This window comes from Lissotriton vulgaris, chromosome 5, assembly GCF_964263255.1.
Source record: "Lissotriton vulgaris chromosome 5, aLisVul1.2, whole genome shotgun sequence".
In the NCBI taxonomy this organism is placed as follows: domain Eukaryota; kingdom Metazoa; phylum Chordata; class Amphibia; order Caudata; family Salamandridae; genus Lissotriton; species Lissotriton vulgaris.
In genome coordinates, this window is record NC_141693.1 from 2,000,221,358 (window position 1) to 2,000,243,729 (window position 22,372).

The 22,372-nt window shown below is 50.2% G+C and overlaps 1 protein-coding gene across 10 annotated transcripts in view; it reads left to right on the plus strand.

The window, feature by feature from the left end:
• Positions 1-22,372, plus strand: part of RAPGEF1 (Rap guanine nucleotide exchange factor 1) — a 714,396-nt gene that overhangs the window by 529,789 nt on the left and 162,235 nt on the right. For all 10 annotated transcript variants that reach the window (XM_086924774.1, XM_086924779.1, XM_086924781.1 and 7 more), the window contains 3 exons: positions 10,678-10,753; positions 10,980-11,064; positions 19,672-19,764. In XM_086924774.1, the coding sequence (XP_086780900.1) occupies positions 10,678-10,753; positions 10,980-11,064; positions 19,672-19,764 (254 nt within the window). The remainder of the gene's footprint in view (positions 1-10,677; positions 10,754-10,979; positions 11,065-19,671; positions 19,765-22,372) is intronic.

Consider the following 22,372-nt stretch of genomic DNA (forward strand, 5'->3'; position numbering starts at 1 on the left):
AAAGGTGCTGGCGCCTGGTGCAATGGGCAGTTGGAAGGACGACACCCCTGACTGCCCCCCCCCCTCCCCCACCCTCCTAACAGCGCCAAGAGAAGAGCCCAGGACCAGGGCTCAGAAGAGGAGACCTCAGTGCAGGGAGAAGAGAGGCGCACGGAGCCAGTAAAGACCGCTCCCTGCAGAATACACCCTCTTGGAGACCTGGAAAGGGAAGGAGAGTGCTCCCAGTGGCTGGGGGACGCCACCAGGAGCGAGTAGCTGTACAAAAGGGGGTGGTGATGGACGGAGCATCTGAATCAATCAATCAAACACACCCAGTCAAAAGATCTGGGTTTAATCCATCACCGTTCTTTAGTCCACTCTGCCACCCCAGTTCGGACATGGCTATATGCAAATCAGTATGACCCTGTGCCTCGTGGGAACAGTCCAGCCCGAACTGCCAAGCCATGTCTTCTCTGGACCGGAAACAAGCCTCCGAGGACCGGTTTCTGGCTTTCCAGCCGTCTTCAGCTCGGCTTGCTTGAATCCAGTGGCAAAGTGAGCAAGGGACTCACGTCTGAGCATACCCTGCCACACTTATGGCGCCAAAAGCGGTACAAAAGGGGCTGGTGATGGACGGAGCATCTGAATCAATCAAACACTCACACCCAGTCAAAAGAGGAGCGAGAAGACACGGAAATGGGGCAGATCGGACCCCCAGGGTCTGAGATATGGCCCCCGGAAGGTAGGCGACCTTTGACGCCGGAGAAGACAGACTAAGCGCGTGGGGCTCCGCCACCGGTCTCAGAGTTGCCCCCGGGGTGGGTCAGGTCCCGGGGGCGGCCCCCTAAAGAAGTAAAGCCAGGGTGCGCCGTCGCGCACCCTGTGAAGATGCCCCCGCGGGGTGCCAGGAGCCCACCCTGGCCCCCGCTGAATCCTGCGCCGGGGAGTGCCGTCGCGCTCTCCGTGAAGAGATGCGGGAGTAGGGGCCCGGGACCCCATCTCCGGGCCCCACACTGTCCAGGATGGGGGGGGAGCGCTATCGCGCCCCCCCAAAGATGTCCGGGGGCCCTCCGCCGCACTCCCGCGAGGGCTGCGGGAGTCCTCTCGGGGCAGACCAGAAGGAACCGGCCGGGTCCTGCAGCAGCATGGAAGAGGGCTGGCCGCGTAGTAGCCAGCCGGCGGGGGCAGCTGGGGGTGGGCTCCCCAGGCTGCCCTCCAACCAATGAGGACAGCGGGGATCCTGGGTGGGACTGGGGCCCACCAGGGAAGACCTGCAGCGGTGCGGGAGGCCCGGGTTGGACAGGGCCCCAGAAACGAGGAGTAACGACCGGGGGTGGGCTCCCTGAGCCGCCTGCGCACCTGGGGGTCCGGGTGGGACCGGACCCCCCACCGAGACCCCAGAAAGCGGCGAAGCGCCAGCGCGTTCCTCCCCGGAGCAGCGTGAGAGGCGCTCATCTAATATGCTGCAACACCCATAATGCCTTGCAGGCCAGGACCGGCCTGCAAGGGCAACACAGCCTTTTCACGGCTTGTGGGGGCCCCAGAAGACCGGGTTCACCACTCTACATGCGCAAAGGTGCTGGGGGAGCTGCTGGAGAAGCACAGTCTCCACCCAGCTCGAAGAGCAAAGTCCCACACCAAGTGTCTTGGGGTTTCAAAGGAATCAACCCCTCCAGGGCTCAACTTGCAGTTAACACCTTCTGGGCTGGAACTTTTGTTCTTCAGCTGAGGGTGTTTTGATAATTGCATCAAGGAGTGAAGGGCTGAGTTGGGGATGTCAGCAGAAGGGCATTCCTTGGAGGCGAAGTGGTGTAATTGCACTGAAATGTGGTTATTAATGGTTGTTCGAGGCATGTGGGCTGCTGAATTCATATCTGTGCTTAGATCGCCGCCTAGTGTTGGGTCCGGATGAATGCACCTTGCTGTCCTGGAAGAGTCTTCGAAGTATCACGAGATAGGTGGCTCCTCCCTTGGACTACAGTGCGCATGGGCAACCTCTCCATCTTCAGATTGTTTTTTTCCGCCATTTGGTTCGGATGTTTTTCCTACACTCAAAGTTCGGAATCAAAACAAAACTTTTTTTAAAGGCCTACGGACTCGACGGTATTGTTTCCGCTCGATGCCTATTTCCTCGACTAAACTTCTTACTTCTCTCCGGTCGTCGACGCGGCCCGTTGGGCCTTTCGACGCCACGTGGGCCTATCATCGATGGAACGGAGTCCATTTAAATTCTGCCCACAATGCCATTCCAAGTACCCGCATACTGACAGACATCCAGTATGCAACAAGTGCTTGTCACCGGACCATAAAGAAGAAGATTGCCTGGCTTGTGCCCAATTCTGTTTCAAAAAGACGATCCAGAATCGACGGGCTGCTAGGCAAGAGATGCAGAGACTAGCACCAGACCCGGAAAACATTTTCGACGACGACTAAGAGCTTGTCGACGTAGAAGACTCGGATCTAGAGATCGTGGCCGTCGAGGACGATTCGGAAGACGAACAGATTCCATAGGGGCAAACCGTGAGTACACTGCCCCTGAAACCCACTCTACCGAGAACAAAGGATCCGGTCGAGGCATCGCCAAGAGGCCTTAGCCAAGATCAAGACACTGATTCAATAGCCCCGCATTCAAGCTCGGCTATGAATACCAAGAAAAAGCCTTTTGACACACTAGGCCCAAGTCACGTTCTCGGTTGTCGATCCGAAGGCTGTCGGACCGAAGGTCATCGTACCGAAAGTCGCAGACCCAAAGGCCGCCGAGCCGAAGCTCGACGTACCACGTAAGCCTTCACAACCAAAGGGCGTCGACCCGAAAAGGGGTGTCGACTCGAATGTCGCACCGAAAAAGCCGGTCAAACCGAAAGTCGATGACCCGAAAACAGTCCAACTGAAGAAGGTTGCGCCAAAGCCAATCGACCCGGGCACAACTGCTCAGAAGAACCCAGTCGAACCGAAGAAACCAATTGAATCGACCAAGGACAAACAACCAAAAAAGGTTGAACATCCGAAACCAAGCCTCGACCCAAAGAAGGCTGAAAAGATACCGAAGACTATCAAACCAACAAAAACTGTCGATCCGAAAACAAACGTCAATCCAAAAAAGACAAAACCCAAGGATTCGACTCCAAAACCAAGGACAGTGGAAGAAGAACTCTTTCATCCTGATCCTATTGAAGAGGAACAATCAAAACTGTACATAGACCCTGAGACTGGCAAAGTAACAGTTTACCACAAAAAGAAGAGACCAGTGGACACTGAACCTTCTTCACCAATTCCTCTAAAGAAAAAGAAAGACTCTGCCACTTCTCCACTTAGACCTTTCGAACCTGTCTCTCCTACTATGCCTACCACGCCTTATGCCCCTTACTCTCTTACACAGAGTATAATGTAGATTATGCAGAAGAGGATCCCGTGCAGGATTATAACTATCCACAGGACCCAGAGACACAAGATAACACATGGGACAATCAACAAGACCCATATGATACACATCCCATCGCTGACACCTCCTCCTACCCAGTTAAACCATCACCCACAGATGATACAGTGGCATTTAACCTACTAGTGGATAGGGCCGCACTATACCACAATGTTGATATGCATAGTGACCCAATAGAGGAGGATTTCCTTTTTGACACATTTGCCTCTTCTGAGAGAACAGTTAGAACACTCCCTATGTTAAAAGGTGTACTAAAACACGCCACTGATATCTGTAAGGATACAGCAAGAGCATGTGTTATCAACCCTAGGGTTGAGAAAAAATATAGGCCTGCCCCTACAGACCGCACATACATTAGAGGTCAACTACCACTTGATTCACTAGTTGTAGCTAATGTACGAAAAAGGGCTAACTCTCAAACAACTGGAGAAGCACCACCTCCCGATAAAGAATCAAAAATCTTTGAGGAGCTGCACGAGGCAAGACGTCACAAGGTGCCTCGGCATATAAAGGCAATACCCAGTCCACCTTCTATAAAGGTCCCAATTGAGGTGGATACAGAAGAAATAGCAATACGGAGAGAGGACGTGGAGGCAATAACCGAGCCTCCACTGCCACAAAACAGTGACTTCAATACACTACCTCCAGACCACATAACACCGGTCGGAGGAAGAATACAACAGTCCCTACCAGTCTGGAACAACATTACCACAGACAGGTGGGTAAGACAAATTATCCAGTATGGCTACTGTCTAGAACGGACTTCTACTCCACCCAGCATACCACCCAGACACTGTCCAATGTCCACGGAACACATCTCCCTGTTACAACAAGAGGTGAAAAGTATGCTGGAAAAGGGGGCCATAGAGCCAGTCCCTTTCCAGCACCAAGGAACAGGAGTATACTCGCTATACTTCCTCATTCCCAAGAAGGACGGGTCCCTCAGACCAATACTGGACCTCAGACCCCTAAACCAGTATATACTTTCGGAGCACTTCCACATGATCACTCTACAGCAAGTCCTCCCGTTGCTAAGGCTAGGAGACTTCCTAGCAACCTTAGACCTCAAGGATGCATACTTCCACATACCTATACATCCTTCTCGCAGGAAGTATCTCAGGTTCACAATCCAAAACCAGCACTATCAATTCAAAGTTCTCCCCTTTGGGGTGACCACAGCTCCGAGAGTGTTCACAAAATGTCTAGCGACGGTAGCTGCACATCTAAGGAGACAACACATTCACGTTTATCCATACCTGGACGATTGGCTGATACAAGCAAAATCGTTCGAACAGTGCAAGAGCCATATGTCTCAAACACTTCAGATGCTACACAGCTTAGGCTTTTCCATAAACTACCCAAAATCCAACCTACAGCCATCCCACATACAGCAATATCTGGGATCTACTATAAACACCTTGCTGGCAAAGGCATATCCAAACGCAGCAAGGATAGCCAGTATGCAAATGCTCATTCGCAAATTCCAACCACAACACTCCCTGTCAGCTCGAGTGTTCATGCAGCTCATAGGCATGATGGCCTCCTGCATTTTCATTGTCCCTCATGCCAGACTTCACATGCGTCCACTGCAGGAATGCCTAGCAAAACAGTGGAACCAAGCTCAAGGACTATTAAAGGACCTAGTGTTGGTAAACAGTCGTGCATACAACTCTGCAGTGGTGGAACCCACAAAACCTTTCCAAAGGACGACTGTTCCAAGAGCAGGTTCCACAAATAGTGATAACAGCGGACGCATCACTGTTAGGTTGGGGAGCCCACATACTCCAATACACAGTGCAAGGGCTTTGGACAACCCAGCAGAAAAAATTGCATATCAACCATTTGGAGTTGCTAGCAATATTTCTAGATCTAAAAGCATTCCAGAAACACCTGTACAACAAGACTGTGTTGATCCGGACCGACAACATGACAGCCATGTACTACATACAGAAACCGGGAGGAACGCACTCTCTACAACGGTCTCACTTAGCGCAAAGCATATGGAAGTGGGCAATTCCAAAAAACATCTTACTCCTGGCAGAACACCTCCCAGGGAAGGACAATCAGATAGCGGATCTACTCAGCAGACACAGCCAGCAACTACACAAATGAGAGATTCACCCTCAAGTCCTCCAACCATTCTTTAAAAAATGGGGGCACCCAGAAATAGACCTGTTTGCCACAAAAGAAAACTCAAAATGCCAGTACTTTGCCGTCAGGTTCCCACATCCATTGTCACAGGGCAATGCGATATGGATGAACTGGTCAGGCAGATTTGCGTACGCTTTTCCCCCAGCTCCACTAATTCCGCTAGTGGCACGCAAACTCCGGCAACAGTCAATCACAATGATCCTAGTTGCTCCAAGATAGATGTACGAGGATACATTTAGGGGTAGAGGTTTAGTACTCCGGTATAGAGGTAAACCATAAAGCTGTATTGGCAGTTTAAGAGGCTTATCTAGTAATATATCTCTAAGCCAAATTAGTACGCTTTTACAGTACAGGAATTTGTCATTCAGGTTCACAAAGAGGGTCATCCTTCGGACCAATTGAAGCTTTGCCATAGGTTGTCTCAACTTTTCACATGCACCAAACCACTCGGCTGCCCATCTTCTTCCTGCAATCAGAGCCCTTTACAGAAAGGGCCTTACCCTAGATGTTTAGAATGTGTTCAATGTACACTTATAGAACATACTTTTTTCGTAAGTCCAATCAGCTTTTACCTTCTTAGTGTTTTCTTGCCACAGTGAGACATCTAGTACCAATGACTCTGTGCTCACCGAAACAAAATGTTCAAGGGATGTGAGCTGTAGATCACATGCTTTGCATACTCCTGCCATATAGTGTTGGGTCTGGATGTTTGCAAGTTGTTTTTCTTCTAAGAAAGCAGTCACGAGGTAAGGTGACTCCTCGTTTCGGTGATAGTGTGCATGGGCATCGACTCCATTGTTAGATTGTTTTTTTCCACGATCTGGTTCGGACGTGTATTCCTGCGCTCCGGTTTGGAACAGTTCTTCGGGTTCCCCTCGGTGTGCAATCCACTCTACCCGCGTTGGTATTGTTTCGAACGCTCATCCCACTTCTCTGCGCATTGTATGTGTCGAGGAAAACCTCTATTTTGATCTGAAAACTTCAGGAAGGCCGTCTGGCCTAACCACGTCAGTCCACCTCGCAGTCTATGGAACGGACTCCATTCAAATTCTGTCCTTGGTGCCACGCCAAGTATCCGCGCACAGACTCACACGAAGTGTGCAACTTGTGTTTGTCTCCGGAGCACACAAACAGGACTGCGACACGCACAGATCTTTTCGATTGAAGAAAACATTACTCGATCGTCTGAAATGCAGAGTCAAAATGTCAAATACACACCAGACATCTTCGGTGAAGGATACGAGTACAAATTAGACGCACAAGGGGCAGAGGAAGAGCAAGAAAAACTTGCATCTATTCCGGAATCGGAGTCCGAGATGGAAGAAGACTTGCCACAAGGTCAACGTCCCGTGAGTACTGAACACCCTTTGCCCCCAATTCCAAATGAGCCCAAACAAAAGGCTTGGGTCCACCCCCGCCTTTGGGCCACGGTTGGTACCGAGAAGATGTTTCTGGCCCTTGAGCGCATTCCACCCACAAAATAGGGGCTACTATGGCCTTCTTAGGGAATATTCCCCTAGCTGACTTCTGTAAGGCAGCAACATGGTCTACACCGAACACATTCAGCAAGCACTATTGTGTAGATGTGTTAGCAAGGCAACAAGCTAATGTAGGTCAGGCTGTACTTGAAAACACTTTTTCAAGCAACAGCTACAGGTTAGCCACCGCTTTGGGAGTATACTACTGTATAGTCTATGCAAAGCATGTGATCTACAGCTCACATGCCTTGGACGGATAATGTTACCTACCCAGTAAGCATCTGTTCTTGTCATGTAGTGCTGTTGATTCTAAACAAAAAGTATTGTGTTGTTCCTGGGGGAAACGAAGAAAGGGATGCTGCAGTCTAAGATGCAGATGATTTATGGCAGGGTAACCAGGCGGTAGCCCTGGGAATCCATTTTGTTGGATTTAATGCCCTCACACACCCTTTCAGGTGTCATGCTTCATCATTTGGGCCTGCTCCTCGTTGGGTCGGCGGTGCAATACCCAACGGGCAACACCTGATAGAGGGGCTCTTTGGCGGAGATCTTTTTCCAACAGCCGTATGGGTGAAGTGCGGGTGTGGGCCCAGAGGGTAGACGTAATGTGGTATGAGGAATTTAAAATAAAGCTAGTAGGAATACTTTATTCAAAAGGGCCACTGCTTTAGTTAAAAGTGGTTATTCTAGAGGAAAGTAGTGGAAAATAATGTTTCCAACTATCATCTAGAGATTTATAGTACGGTCAACATGTTTCTCGCTACTATGAAAAATTTGATTAGCGATTCTTCAGGACCTAGATGACTATTAGCGGGTATCTAATTGTGTAGGACTGTCTACGCTACTCAAATGTGGTGTCTATGTGCTTATATGGCTACCACATTAGTGGGTGAAGGGAAAAACACTATTATATTACCCTTCTTCTAGTTGTGATTGTTAGTACCTGTTGGAGGAAAACGGGAAAACATATCACAAACAGAATGATAACAGGTGCATCAGTGACTGTAGAACTTGTGCATGCCAGTGTAAAGTAAGCCGTGTCATAACACCACTACACAAGTGTATCAAACCCTCTCACATGTGAGAATTCAGTGAGAGTGGCATGTGAAACTATCTAAAAACATAAGAATAAAATCGGAATACCAATTCGGTATTCGTGGCTCGCAGTCGTAACAAAACTCACCTAAGGTTAAAAACAATCCGACAACGTCAGTGTCCAGCGGGTAAAGCTCCAGGGAGTTCTTCCACCACAAGGCTATGTAAAGGAAAAATCTTAGTGCCTTATGACCTGTACATATATACAAAATGGTTTGGTGCTTGTGTAGATATCTAGTCTATCTCACTTCAAATTCTGTGTTATGCCAGGATACTTGTTGTAATTAGCGGTTTTGAATTTAGATAGTACTCTCAGTTGCCAGCACGAGGCTGCTTGTTTTTGTTGATGTATCGAGTTTCCACTCGTTATGTCATTAGTTAGCCCAAGCAATTATGATTTGTATTATTGTCGGTATAGTTTAAATGCCGTGTTGTAAACTACGTTGGTTCATGGTAAAGAGGGCTGTCAATTACGTGGCAGGTTTTAGGCAGAGTCTTTTAACGTCATTCGGGCGCCGTTAGGACTTATAATTTACCCGGATTGGCCACCTCTTGATAACACGAGGGTATGGTGCTGTTGGGGTAATTTTGTTTACACGAGGGTTAGAAATGTTAGTGCCTCGAGTAATATGCAATGCGGTCATTATGTTTACGCTTGGCTAGATAGTGATGCATAGCGGTTAGATTAAGAACTATGTACTCAGCCTAATCCTATAAACGTTTCGTTATCTAACTGCATATTATTGCGTTTAAGTTCGGAGTCATTGTAACAGGGGTGCGTTATCAGTGAGGCTTTCTAAGAGCTATGCGCCAGGTATTTTTCTATCCATTCTCTTGGACCATCAGATATTTGGAAAGCAGCAGGATGCTTAGGCTTAATTCACTTCTGTTAACCAGACATGGTGACCATAATATCCATCAGGAGCCCCTGAACAGGGCTGCTGCGCCAGCCACTGTGGGACTGGTGTAACACTAAGTGCATCCTTGTAATATCGGGTCTCTCTGATAATCTGTCAGAATCTCCAGTCTATCAGACATATGAATACTTCAGGCGGTATAATTGGATCAGTCATTTCAGCTTTGGTTGTAAACCCTTTCAGTCAATAAAGTTGTTTGCTTTACCTTGCAATGAAAACTGTGTATATTAAAGCGTTTTCTTTGAAGTATATAGATTTCCAGCGGTATAGCTCCCCCATTTGAAATGTCTTTGTACAATTTTCTAAACTTTTTTTTACAGCAGGAGATAAAGATCTAATTTTACTCCAAACCTCAGTATTTGTCTAACTCTAAATGAACAAAACGTTATCCTTATCCCAAGTCCGTGCCTTGAACCTTTCCCTTAACTAGCTAGATCCATATTGAAACCTTGGCGCTAAACCTTAACGTAACTCTTGCCTTAATCAAAAATCTGCCTTTTAGCATTTGTTCTAAGCACAGCCCTTTCTCTTAGCTTTACTTCAGCTTCATTCCTAAATTAACCCTGTCTTTACTCTTTACTTTTTCCTTGTTCCTAGATTTAACCCAAACCTTAATCCTCAGTGTATTTACATATCCCCAGACTCTGAATTAATTTTAAGGTTGCCCCTAACCCCAGTCCTGTCTCTTACTGTTGATCCTAGGCTAACCCTCGCCAACCCTCATTTCTAAGCCTAATCCTTATTTTAAACTGATACCTAAACAACCATGTCTTTAACTCAAACTGTGTTCTTTAATCCTTTTTTCACCAAAACCTCTACACATCTTAACTCTTGTCTTAATTAGTGCCCGACTCTAAAGTGACCCTCACTGTTAGCCTAATTGTCACCTTCAACCATAGCGTTGTCCTGTTTTTGATCATCTCCCTGACACTAACATTGTCCCAAACTATACCTATTAAACCCCTGGTCCCCCAACCGTTGCACCTTACAGTATCTTTAAACCTTCTTTTCACCGTAGCCCTGATGGTCACTGTAAGCCTATCCTCAACTGCAAACCCGAAGCTAATCGTAAATTTGAATCCATACTTCATACTTGGTGTCATAATTTTATTAAAAACTATCAGTTCGATATTCTTTTTCAGTGAAAAAGTTCTTCAAGTTAATTTTTTAATTGAAATGTTTTTCCCAGAAGAGCACAGGTTTGAAGGAATAGGATTCTGTATAGGATATCAAGAAACCAGGAAGCTATGTATTTCTCAAATTGAAAAGGTGGAAAAGTGTAAATTGAAATTCAATATTCGTGCAAAAGGGTAATTCATCTTGACTCTGTTGGGTGTGTGTGTGTAAATCGAGCAGAGTGCTTTGGACCTAGGGAAGGAAGAATTAAGAAGTGAAGGACAAACAAGAAGTGGCCATATTTGTGGGAGAGCCACTGTTTAGCTTGTCCGGTAGTATTAGTAGTTAGTGAGCCGTGCCAGAGCTGGAGGCTTGGTTGATAGTACTGGTAGTGTAAGAGCAAAGACTGAGTGTGAGACCTGGTAGGTGATAATAGTAAAATCACACGACGAATGAGCGCTGCACGTATGTGACCCTTCTAACGCTAACCATTTTATTACAGGGCGACGATGGCCCTGATGTCCGGGGTGGATCTGGAGACATCCTGCTGGTCCACGCTACAGAAACTGATCGCAAAGGTAAAGCCCCTGTGCAAGGGCTGCCTTGGGGAATGCTTTTCTGAGTGTGCTTAGGAACAAGGATGGCTGAGTGTTTCCATATTAAAGGCTAGCACTGACATACAGCTGTCGATAATCCTTTCCCCTCCTGCGTTGGTTGGCACAGAAAGAAGTTGGCATATAATGAACTGGATAGGAGCCTTGTACGCTGGTTCACCTGTCCAACTGTCTTTTCTTTCTTTCCTAGATCTGGTCCTATATTGTGAAGCCTTCCTGACGACTTACCGCACTTTCATTTCTCCAGGAGAGCTGATCCAGAAGCTGCAGTATAGATATCCTTTCGCAGGTGGCAGAGGGATGCTTTAGGGTGACTTCAGCCAGACCTGCTGCGTGGTGCTGAGGACCGTGCACGGGGCGGGGGCTCTTATCTTCCCACTTTATGCATAAGACTTGCTCCCTGACAAGACACCAGCATGTTTATTGTATCCGAGCAGCAGTGACGCCAGTTCCCAGCTGTGCATTTGTAATAATGGCACCAGGCCTATTCTGTACATGTAGGTAGTTATGGGATCAGCTGCTTTGCTCTAATTGGCTGCAGCCCATTGCAGCTGGTCTATAGCTCTCAGTACTGTAGGTTCCTGTGGTGAGCAGTGTACACGCGTACCCTCTACTTTGGGATATCTTTCTAGTATGTGAATTTTGATTAAATCCAGGGGTAGGGTTGGGAAAAAGTTCACTTTGCTGTACAGACTCTATCCATAATCCATGTTAGAAGAACATCTGTGGATCACAGAGAGGACTGTTGTTGGAAGAACATCTGTGGACCACGGAGAGTACTCTATCCATAATCCAGGTACCTGTCAGCAGAACATCTGTGAATCAAAGACGACTTCGGTGTCCATTGTTTGTACTCCAGGCATGTGCCAGCAGAGCATCTGTGTCACCAGCCGTCTGGACTACGGCAACTCCCTCTACGCCGGAACCACCGCCAAACTCCAGGAAAGACTCCAGCGGATCCAGAACGCCTCAGCACGACTCATCCTGGACATCCCCCGCCGCAACCACATCTCCGGACACCTGAGAGACCTGCACTGGCTCCCGGTCAACAAGAGAATCACCTTCCGTCTCCTCACCCACGCACACAAATCCCTAAACAACCAAGGCCCAGGATACCTCAACAGCCGCCTCAACTTCTACGCTCCCAAACGCCAGCTTCGATCGACCAGCCACGCCCTCGCCGCCGTCCCTGCCATCCGAAGAGCCACCACAGGGGGACGGTCCTTCTCCTACCTCGCCGCCAAGACATGGAACTCCCTCCCCACCCACCTCCGCCTGACCCAGGACCACCTTGCCTTCAGGAAGCAGCTCAAGACCTGGCTGTTCGAGCAGTACCTACCTCCCCCCCCCCACCACCAAAGCGCCTTGAGACCCTCCGGGTGAGTAGCACGCTATATAAATGCTTTGATTGATTGATTGATTGATTGATTGACACTGGTTTCTGTGGTCCATACTGCAGGTAACAGTTAGCAGAACATTGTGTGGTCCAAGAAAAGGAGTCTGGTGTTCGTACTCCATGTATATGTCAGCAGAACATCTGCAGGGCTAGGAGAGGGCTTGGGTGTCTGTGTTTTGTACTCCAGGTATGTGTAAGGAGAAAATTGGTGAACCCAGAAGAGGAATCAGTTGTCCAATGTTCGAATTCTAGCTCTGTGTCAGCAGAACATTTGTTTATTGTGGATAGATTCTGGTATCTGTAATTCGTACCCTGGTTACCTGTCAACAAAATATCTGTGGTCCAGGAAGATGACTCAAGTGTCCATAGTCAGTACTCCAGGTGCCTGTCAACCGAGTATCTGTGGTTTGAAGAGAGGACTCTGGTGTCCATAGTCTGTACTCCAGATAACTGTCAGGAGGACAGCTGTGCACTGAGGATAGAACTCTGGTGCCCATAGCCCGTACTGCAGGTGCCTCTTCAGCAGGACGTTTATGGTCTGAGGAGAGGACTCTGGTGTCTGGATTCTGTACTCCAGGTGCCCCTTCAGCAAGACGTCTGTGGTCTGAGGAGAGGATTCTGGTGTCTGGAGTCCGTACTCCTGGTACCTGTATTGAGCATCTGTGGTCTGAGGAGGGGACTCTGGTACCCGTACTCCAGGTGCCTGTCACACGACGTCTGTGCTCTGAGGAGAAGACTCTGGTGTCTGGAGTCCGTACTCCTGGTACCTTTCAGCAGAACATCTGTGGTCTGAGGAGAGGACTCTGGTGTCTGGAGTCGTACTCCTCGTACCTTTCAGCAGAACATCTGTGGTCTGAGGAGAGGACTCTGGTGTCTGGATTCTGTACTCCAGGTGCCCCTTCAGCAAGATGTCTGTGGTCTGAGGAGAGGACTCGGTTGTCTGGTGTCCGTACTCCAGGTACCTGTCAGAGCATCTGTGGTCTGAGGAGAGGACTCTGGTGCCCGTACTCCAGGTGCCTGTCACAGGACGTCTGTGGTCTGAGGAGAGGATTCTGGTGTCTGGAGTCCGTACTCCTGGTACCTTTCAGCAGAACATCTGTGGTCTGAGGAGAGAACTCTGGCGTCTGGAGTCCGTACTCCAGGTACCTGTCAAAGCATCTGTGGTCTGAGGAGAGGACTCTGGTGCCCGTACTCCAGGTGCCTGTCACAGGACGTCTGTGGTCTGAGGAGAGGATTCTGGTGTCTGGAGTCCGTACTCCTGCTACCTTTCAGCAGAACATCTGTGGTCTGAGGAGAGGACTCTGGCGTCTGGAGTCCGTACTCCTGGTACCCTTCAGCAGGACATCTGTGGTCTGAGGAGAGGATTCTGGTTTCTGGAGTCCGTACTCCTGGTACCTTTCAGCAGGACATCTGTTGTCTGAGGAGAGGACTCTGTTGTCTGGATTCCGTACTCCTGGTACCTTTCAGAGCATCTGTGGTCTGAGGAGAGGACTCTGGTGCCTGTATTCCAGGTGCCTGTCACAGGACGTCTGTGCTCTGAGGAGAGGACTCTGGTGCCTGTATTCCAGGTGCCTGTCACAGGACGTCTGTGCTCTGAGGAGAGGACTCTGGTGTCTGGATTCCGTAGTCCTGGTACCTTCCAGCAGGACATCTGTGGTCTGAGGAGAGGACTCTGTTGTCTGGATTCCATACTCCTGGTACCTTTCAGCAGGACATCTGTGGTCTGAGGAGAGGACTCTGTTGTCTGGATTCCGTACTCCTGGTACCTTTCAGCAGAACATCTGTGGTCTGAGGAGAGGACTCTGTTGTCTGGTGTCCGTACTCCAGGTACTTGTTAGAGCATCTGTGGTCTGAGGAGAGGACTCGGTTGTCGGGTGTCCGTACTCCAGGTACTTGTCAGAGCATCTGTGGTCTGAGGAGAGGACTCCGTTGTCTGGTGTCCGTACTCTAGGTACCTATCAGAGCATCTGTTTTCTGAGGAGAGGACTCTGGTGCCTGTATTCCAGGTGCCTGTCACAGGACGTCTGTGCTCTGAGGAGAGGACTCTGGTGTCCGTACTCCTTGTGCCTGTCTGCAGGACGTCTTTAGTGTGAGGAGAGCGCTCTGGTGTCTGGATTCCGTACTCCTGGTACCTTTCAGCAGGACATCTGTGGTCTGAGGAGAGGATTCTGGTGTCTGGAGTCCGTACTCCTGGTACCTTTCAGCAGGACATCTGTGGTCTGAGGAGAGGACTCTGTTGTCTGGATTCCGTACTCCTGGTACCTTTCAGAGCATCTGTGGTCTGAGGAGAGGACTCTGGTGCCCGTACTCCAGGTGCCTGTCACAGGACGTCTGTGGTCTGAGGAGAGGATTCTGGTGTCTGGAGTCCGTACTCCTGGTACCTTTCAGCAGAACATCTGTGGTCTGAGGAGAGAACTCTGGCGTCTGGAGTCCGTACTCCAGGTACCTGTCAAAGCATCTGTGGTCTGAGGAGAGGACTCTGGTGACCGTACTCCAGGTGCCTGTCACAGGACGTCTGTGGTCGGAGGAGAGGATTCTGGTGTCTGGAGTCCGTACTCCTGGTACCTTTCAGCAGAACATCTGTGGTCTGAGGAGAGGACTCTGGCGTCTGGAGTCCGTACTCCTGGTACCTTTCAGCAGAACATCTGTGGTCTGAGGAGAGGACTCTGGCGTCTGGAGTCCGTACTCCAGGTACCTGTCAGAGCATCTGTGCTCTGAGGAGAGGACTCTGGTACCCGTACTCCAGGTGCCTGTCACAGGACGTCTGTGCTCTGAGGAGAGGACTCTGGTGTCCGTACTCCTTGTGCCTGTCTGCAGGACGTCTTTAGTGTGAGGAGAGAGCTCTGGTGTCAGAACTCTTGGTACCTGTCGTCATGATATCTGTAGTCTGAGGAGAGGACTCTGGTGTCCGTACTCCTGGTGCTTGTCAGCAGGATGTCTGTAGTGTGAGGAGAAGGCACTGGTGTTTGTAGTCCATACTCCTGCTGCCTGTCAGTAGGACGTCTGTGGTCTGAGGCAAGGGCACTGGTGTCTGTAGTTTGTACCAAGCCAATCTGTGACCTGAGAGGTGAGTGTGAAAGTGTGCCCAGTAGCTGGAAGTAATTCCGTCTTTGATTGTTGTTCATTTTCAATGGTTTTTGTTTCCCTCAAGAAGGAGGCCAATTCCTCACAGTTTGGGGGAGTGATGTCTCCAGGATCCAGCAGGTTTGGGGCATTAAGCGATTGTTGATTGACGATTTCAAGAAGTTTTTGGTTAAGCGGAGTTCTAAAGAAGGCGGCCTTTTAATTTTTGATTTTCCTGTTGTAAGTGTTCCCCACTGATCAAAGGTGTTTTAGGACTTCAGTGGATGGTACGGATCTCCAGGTTCTTTCTGCTAATCTTCGATTGCGTCTTTCAGAGTTTAGGTTGTCATTGAACCACAGTTTGGAGATCTTAGTGGAAATGTTATTTTGTTGAAGGGAGCAATAGAATCAACGACTTCTAGAATAGAGGTATTCTAGAACTATGAGGTCATGTACTTCTACCATGCCTAACTGAGGAGTCAAGTCAGTGTTACTTCGGGTTGATAAGTCGTTAGGATTAATGTTTCAGAGATTCCTTTTCCATTATTTTATTTTCTTGGGTTGATTTTTCCTTGGGGTCACCTCCATGTTGATGAGGCAGATGATGCTGTAGTCGTCTGATAATGGATTCCAATGTGATGTTATTCATTTTAGATACGATCAGTTCCAGGGTCTCCCTTGTTGTGGGCGGGACCGTCGCAGAATTGGATCAGAGCGTGGTCTGATGGGAAGGATTTAAGGCAGTTCTACAAACCCATTTGACCGCTACCCGCGGCCCATCGAAGAGCTAACCTTGTGAAACTGAAACAGCAACACAACATCCAAAATCTCATCACTGCTTGAAGGCAACCACACCGGCAGGCACGCAAAACTCATCACTCCCAGACGGCAACTGCCCCGGCAGGCAGCCGAAACTCATCACTGTCCGAAGGCAACCGCCGCAGCAGCCTTCAAAAGCTCATCACCGCCAGAAGACATTTGACAGATGAAAACAAGACTGCGATAAAACTTGCTGACACTTCTGCAAACCAAACAGCCCGCAACCCATGGCCTATCACAGCGCTGACCTTGTGATACAACCTAAAGTCAAAGTCAAATAATTTGTATAGCGCACTACATACCCAGAGGGTTTCAAGGCGCTTAGGAAGGGGAGGAGGATTATTTGTCAAATATCCACGTTTTAAGCTGCTTTCTGAACGCTAGGTGGTTCTGGGTGAGGCGAAGGTAAGCGGGGAGTGAGTTCCATGTTTTAGCAGCCAGGTATGAAAAGGATCTGCCTCCCATGGTGGTCTTGTTGATGCGAGGTACAGTGGCGAGGGCTTGGCTGGAAGAACGTAGTTGGCGGGAGGGGGTGTAGAAGGACAGTCGAGAGTTGAGGCAATCTGGTCCGATGTCGTAGAGTGATTTGTGTGCGTGGGTAAGCAGTCGGAAAGTGATCCTCTTATTGACGGGTAGCCAGTGGAGGTCTTTAAGGTGACCAGAGATGTGTTCGTTACGTGGGATGTCTAATATGAGCCTGGCTGAGGCGTTTTGGATTCGTTGGAGTTTCTTCTGGAGTTTAGCGGTGGTCCCTGCGTAGAGGGTGTTTCCGTAGTCCAGTCGGCTCGTGACCAGAGCGTGGGTGACTGTTTTCCTTGTTTCGGAGGGGATCCAGCGGAATGTTTTTCTGAGCATGCGAAGAACGTTGAAGCAGGATGAGGATACGGCGCTGACTTGTCTGTTCATTGAGAGTGAAGAATCCAGGATGACGCCAAGGTTCCGTGCGTGGTCTGTCGGGATGGGTGCTTTTCCGAGGGCTTCCGGCCACCAGGAGTCGTCCCAGGCAGAGGGGGATGTACCTAGGATGAGGACTTCTGTTTTGTCTGAGTTCAGTTTCAGGCGGCTTTGTTTCATCCATTCGGCGACTTTTTTCATTCCTTCGTGTAGGTTAGTTTTGGCGGTGCAGGGGTCCTTGGTGAGAGAAAGGATTAGTTGAGTGTCATCCGCGTAAGAGATGATGTTGAGGTTGTGTTGGCGTGCGATGGCCGCGAGGGGGCTCATGTATACGTTGAAGAGGGTGGGACTGAGTGAGGATCCTTGTGGCACGCCGCAGATGACTTCAGTGGCCTCTGACTTGAATGGAGGAAGGCGGACTCTTTGGGTTCTTCCGGTGAGGAACGAGGTGATCCATTCAAGTGCTTTTCCTTGGATTCCGATGTTATTGAGGCGTTGTAGAAGGGTGCTATGGCAGACTGTGTCGAATGCTGCGGAGAGGTCGAGGAGGATGAGGGCGACTGTGTCTCCATTGTCCAGTAGAGTTCGAATGTCGTCTGTTGCTGCGATGAGGGCGGTCTCGGTGCTGTGTTTTGCTCGGAAGCCAGATTGTGAGGGGTCGAGGGATTTGTTGGCTTCGAGGAAGGCGGCGAGTTGGTTGTTGACATCAATAAGACAACCTAAACAGCGACCTAAAAAACTCAAATGAATGTGAAGTAATGAGGCTACCGCCTCGGTATCCAAAAACTCACCACTGTCGGAAGGCACAGACGGTCGTTCAGGTTATTCCAGTGGAAGTGGATGTTCTTAGGAAAATGACAGCCCCTCAATTGCTGCTCCTGCCCAACACATGGGCCTGCGCCGAGAGGAAAGAGTCTGGATGCTGTATTTGTATGTGTATATTCGCTGTGAGAGGTGGGCAATGATCTGAGCGCCAGACATGGTCCACGACTGCCATCTGCTGGCCAACATGTGGGACTATAGCGAGTGAAATCTTGTTACTTAGAAACAGAGAGAAATCTGTCAGACATGGCCTGCTGCTGCCATCCCCTGGCTGACACCGGGGACTGCAGTTTAAAGAGTTAGATGCCTTTTGAGTGATGGGGCTACGTCACCTGCTTCAACACAGCCCATGGTTGCCACCTCGCAAGGCTGCAAGGAAGGAGTATTGATGCTTTTGCAGGAAGTGGAGGTGGATGGTGCACCAGCTGTCAGACATCTTGCACTGCTATAGAGTGTTATTGGGCTCATTATGTGAGGTAGGCTGGCCATGGTAATCTCTTCAGGAGTAAGGGGCCACAGCCACCCTTCTCAAAGTGTGCAGACTTCGTGAGCGAGGTCCTGTGAGCAGCCACCACCATGCATGTAAATAATAATAATAAAAAAAAGTGCCTGGGCTCTCATCAGCTTGCACCGCACATTGCCCCTGCCATGCTACCAATGACAGTAACAGCATAACTACTAACCATCACACTCCCATAAGTGTGACAATTCCGACTACAACCCCCGCTATAAGAAAGGCATGGGATCCAGGTAATAGTCATTTTAACGTATATAGAATTTATAATTAACAGTTTTTTTGGTTATCTCCTAATTAGCCAGACAGTGCCAACTTGTTGCTGACTGTCCCAAGCGCTGGTGTTGACAACTAAGTGCCAGTGCCGAGCACCTGAAGCCACCGGCTCAAATTAGGCTCTGCCTGGCCTGTACCGTCCTCGGCCTTTATCCTTGGTAAGCCCTACACAGATGCAGTCTGCCAACTTGTGTTCGTGAAATGCACAATTACAACTTGCATCTTGCACTTGCAGCTCATCCATGCAGGGGGTGTAACATGAAATTTCTTCTTGTGATGAGAAGGAGTTTAATGCCTCACCCCCTACGTGGATGAGCCAGAAGTGAAAGATGCAATTGGGAGTTGTCTGTCGCCATGAAGGGGATCAGCACTCTCATAACCCCAACTTACCATGGGGGGTGGGGAGGGGGTAGTGCCCCAACTGAGGACCATTGTATGGCCTTGTCGGTATGCAGTTAGTTGTGCTGAGTTATATCAAGTGTGTAACAACAAAGAGGCAAGTCAGACCTGCTGGGCGCTGTGTATCTCTGGTACCACCATGATAGATGAGATAGTATGTTAGATAAAGTATGAGAAATTGTAGCTACTTTCTAAGGGTCTTGCCTAGGTTCGTGTGTCTGACACATTCCAGCTCTCTCTTAGCAGAATGTCACCATGTTGTAAGCTGCAGGTGCTTTAGTCAGCCAGTATATGGTTAACATACGATAATATGACTGTCCGGGTATCTGGTAGCGGGCACGCCTTCTATTAGCGAGGTTGATGATAGAGGGAAAGAGTTAAGCAAAATGTTCGTTAGACTTGGGGAAGAAGCATTAATTCAGCAGTGGGTTCATCTGGAAGCTGCCGGGGGGCATGATTGAGGGTGCGTCAAATAGTATAAAAGTGAGTAAAAACTGTAGAGTTAATGTTTATGACTGTGAGTGAAGTGTACAGTAAAAGCTGTTTGTGTGGCTAAACTGTCTTAATGCATCTCGATGTGACTGACCGGGATGTGTTAACCTTAAAGATAGTGGTCAGAGGGGACAGGCAGCCTGTAAGACAGCAGGGCAGTACAGGATCCAAAACGTGTTGCATTGTTATTACTTAACCTGCTGCCACGTATGAGAAGTTCTGCCCTTTCCCGGATACCTTCAAGAAGCGGGTCAGCAAGAACACCTTCTTTGTGTTGGTCCGGGTAGTGGACGAACTCTGGTAAGTGCCTATTTTTCCTTGCACCCTGGCTTTCTGCAATCACTCTCACTTCAGCCATTTTGTGCATGATTTCTTTCACCTGCATTACTGCGCCAGTAGCGCGGTACAGACATTTCGGCATAAATGCTCCAGCCACAGATGTAGCCAACCGGTATAACCTTCCCTTCCATGTGTAGGCGGCCGCATACCTCAGACATGAGTGTTTGGATTTTCAGTTTCCCCAACCCACCACTCCCCACACCCACACACTGCCAACCTACCACTCCTCACACCCACACTCTCCCGACCTTCCACTCCCCACACACTCCCGACCTTCCACTCCCCACTCTCCCAACCTACTACCCCCACACTCTCCCAACCTACCACTCCCCACACTCTCCCAACCTACCACTCTCCAACCTACCACTCCCCACACTCTCCAACCTACCACTCCCCACACTCTCCAACCTACCATCCCCACACTCTCCAACCTACCACTCCCCACACTCTCCAACCTACCACTTCCCACACGCTCCCAACCTACCACAACCACATTCTCCCAACCCACCACTCTCACAACCTACCACTCCACACACTCTCCCAACCTACCACTCCCCACACCCACACTCTCCCAACCCACCACTGGCCAAACCCACACTGTCCCAACCTACCACTCCCCACACTCTCCCAAACTACCACTCCCCACAATCTCCTAACATACCACTCCCCACACCCACTCTCCCAACCCACCACTGCCAATGCCGTCCCAACCTACCACTCCCCCCACACTCCCAACCTACCACTCCCCCCACACTCTCAACCTACCACTCCCCCCACACTCCCAACCCACCACTGCCACACACTCCCAACCCACCACTGCCCACACACTCCCAACCCACCACTGCCCACACACTCCCAACCTACCACTCCCCACACTCTCCCAACTTACCACACTCTCCAAACCTACCAAACCCACTCTCTCCTAACCCACCACTGACAGACACTGTAATAGCATGCCTGGGATTCTGTCCTGTCCTCTTTTTAAAGTCCCCCTAACATTGCAGGCAGAACGAGAGGCAGTGGTGCGGGAACGAGAGGCAGTGGTGCGGGAACGAGAGGCAGTGGTGCGGGAACGAGAGGCAGTGGTGCGGGAACGAGTGGCAGTGGTGCGGGAACGAGAGGCAGTGGTGCGGGAACGAGAGGCAGTGGTGCGGGAACGAGAGGCAGTGGTGCGGGAACGAGAGGCAGTGGTGCGGGAACGAGAGGCAGTGGTGCAGGAACGAGAGGCAGTGGTGCGGGCACAAGAGGCAATGAAACAAGTCAGTGGTGCGTAAAAGAAAGTAAGTGGTGCGGGGCAAGAGGCATTGGTGCGGGGCAAGAGGCATTGGTGCGGGAACGAGAGACCGTGGTGCGGGAACGAGAGACCGTGGTGCGGGAACGAGAGACCGTGGTGCGGGAACGAGAGACCATGGTGGGGGAACGAGAGGCAGTTATACGTGAACGAGAGGCAGTGGTGCGTGAATGAGAGGCAGTGGTAACAAGAGTGGTACGGGAACAAGACAGTGGTCCGTGAACAGAGAGGCGGTGGTCCGTGAACGGAGAGACAGTGGTGGTTGAATTGAGAGGCGGTGGTGGTTGAATTGAGAGGCGGTGGTGCGAGGAACGAGAACCAATTATGCAGGGAACGAGAGGCAGTTTTGAAGGAACCGTGGTGGGGGGACGGGGTGGCAGTGGTGCGGGAACGAGAAACGCTGGTGCGTGCACGAGAGACGGTGGTGCGTGCACGAGAGACGGTGGTGCGTGGACGAGAGACGGTGGTGCGTGGACGAGAGACGGTGGTGCGTGGACGAGAGACGGTGGTGCGTGGACGAGAGACGGTGGTGCGTGGACGAGAGACGGTGGTGCGTGGACGAGAGGCGGTGGTGCGTGGACGAGAGGCGGTGGTGCGTGGACGAGAGGCGGTGGTGCGTGGACGAGAGGCGGTGGTGCGTGGACGAGGGGCGGTGGTGCGTGGACGAGGGGCGGTGGTGCGTGGACGAGGGGCGGTGGTGCGTGGACGAGAGGCGGTGGTGCGTGGACGAGAGGCGGTGGTGCGTGAACGAGAGGCGGTGGTGCGTGAACGAGAGGCGGTGGTGCGTGAACGAGAGGCGGTGGTGCGTGAACGAGGGGCAGTGGTGCGTGAACGAGGGGCAGTGGTCTAGAACTCATTCGTCCACTCACTACCTCTGTCTGCAGTCGTGTGTAAGTGGTGGAGTGCTCATTCCTTCACTCTCACTACCCCTGTCTGCAGTCGTGTGTAAGTGGTGGAGTGCTCATTCCTTCACTCTCACTACCCCTGTCTGCAGTCTTGTGTAAGTGGTGGAGTATGCTGGTTGCTGCTGCCTCTGCAGTCGTGTGTAAGGGGTGGAGTATGCTGGTTGCTGCTGCCTCTGTCTGCAGTGGTGTGTAAGGAGGGGAGTATGCTGGTTGCTGCTGCCTCTGTCTGCAGTGGTGTGTAAGGGGTGGAGTATGCTGGTTGCTGCTGCCTCTGTCTGCAGTCGTGTGTAAGGGGTGGAGTATGCTGGTTGCTGCTGCCTCTGTCTGCAGTCGTGTGTAAGGGTGGAGTATTCTGGTTGCTGCTGCCTCTGCA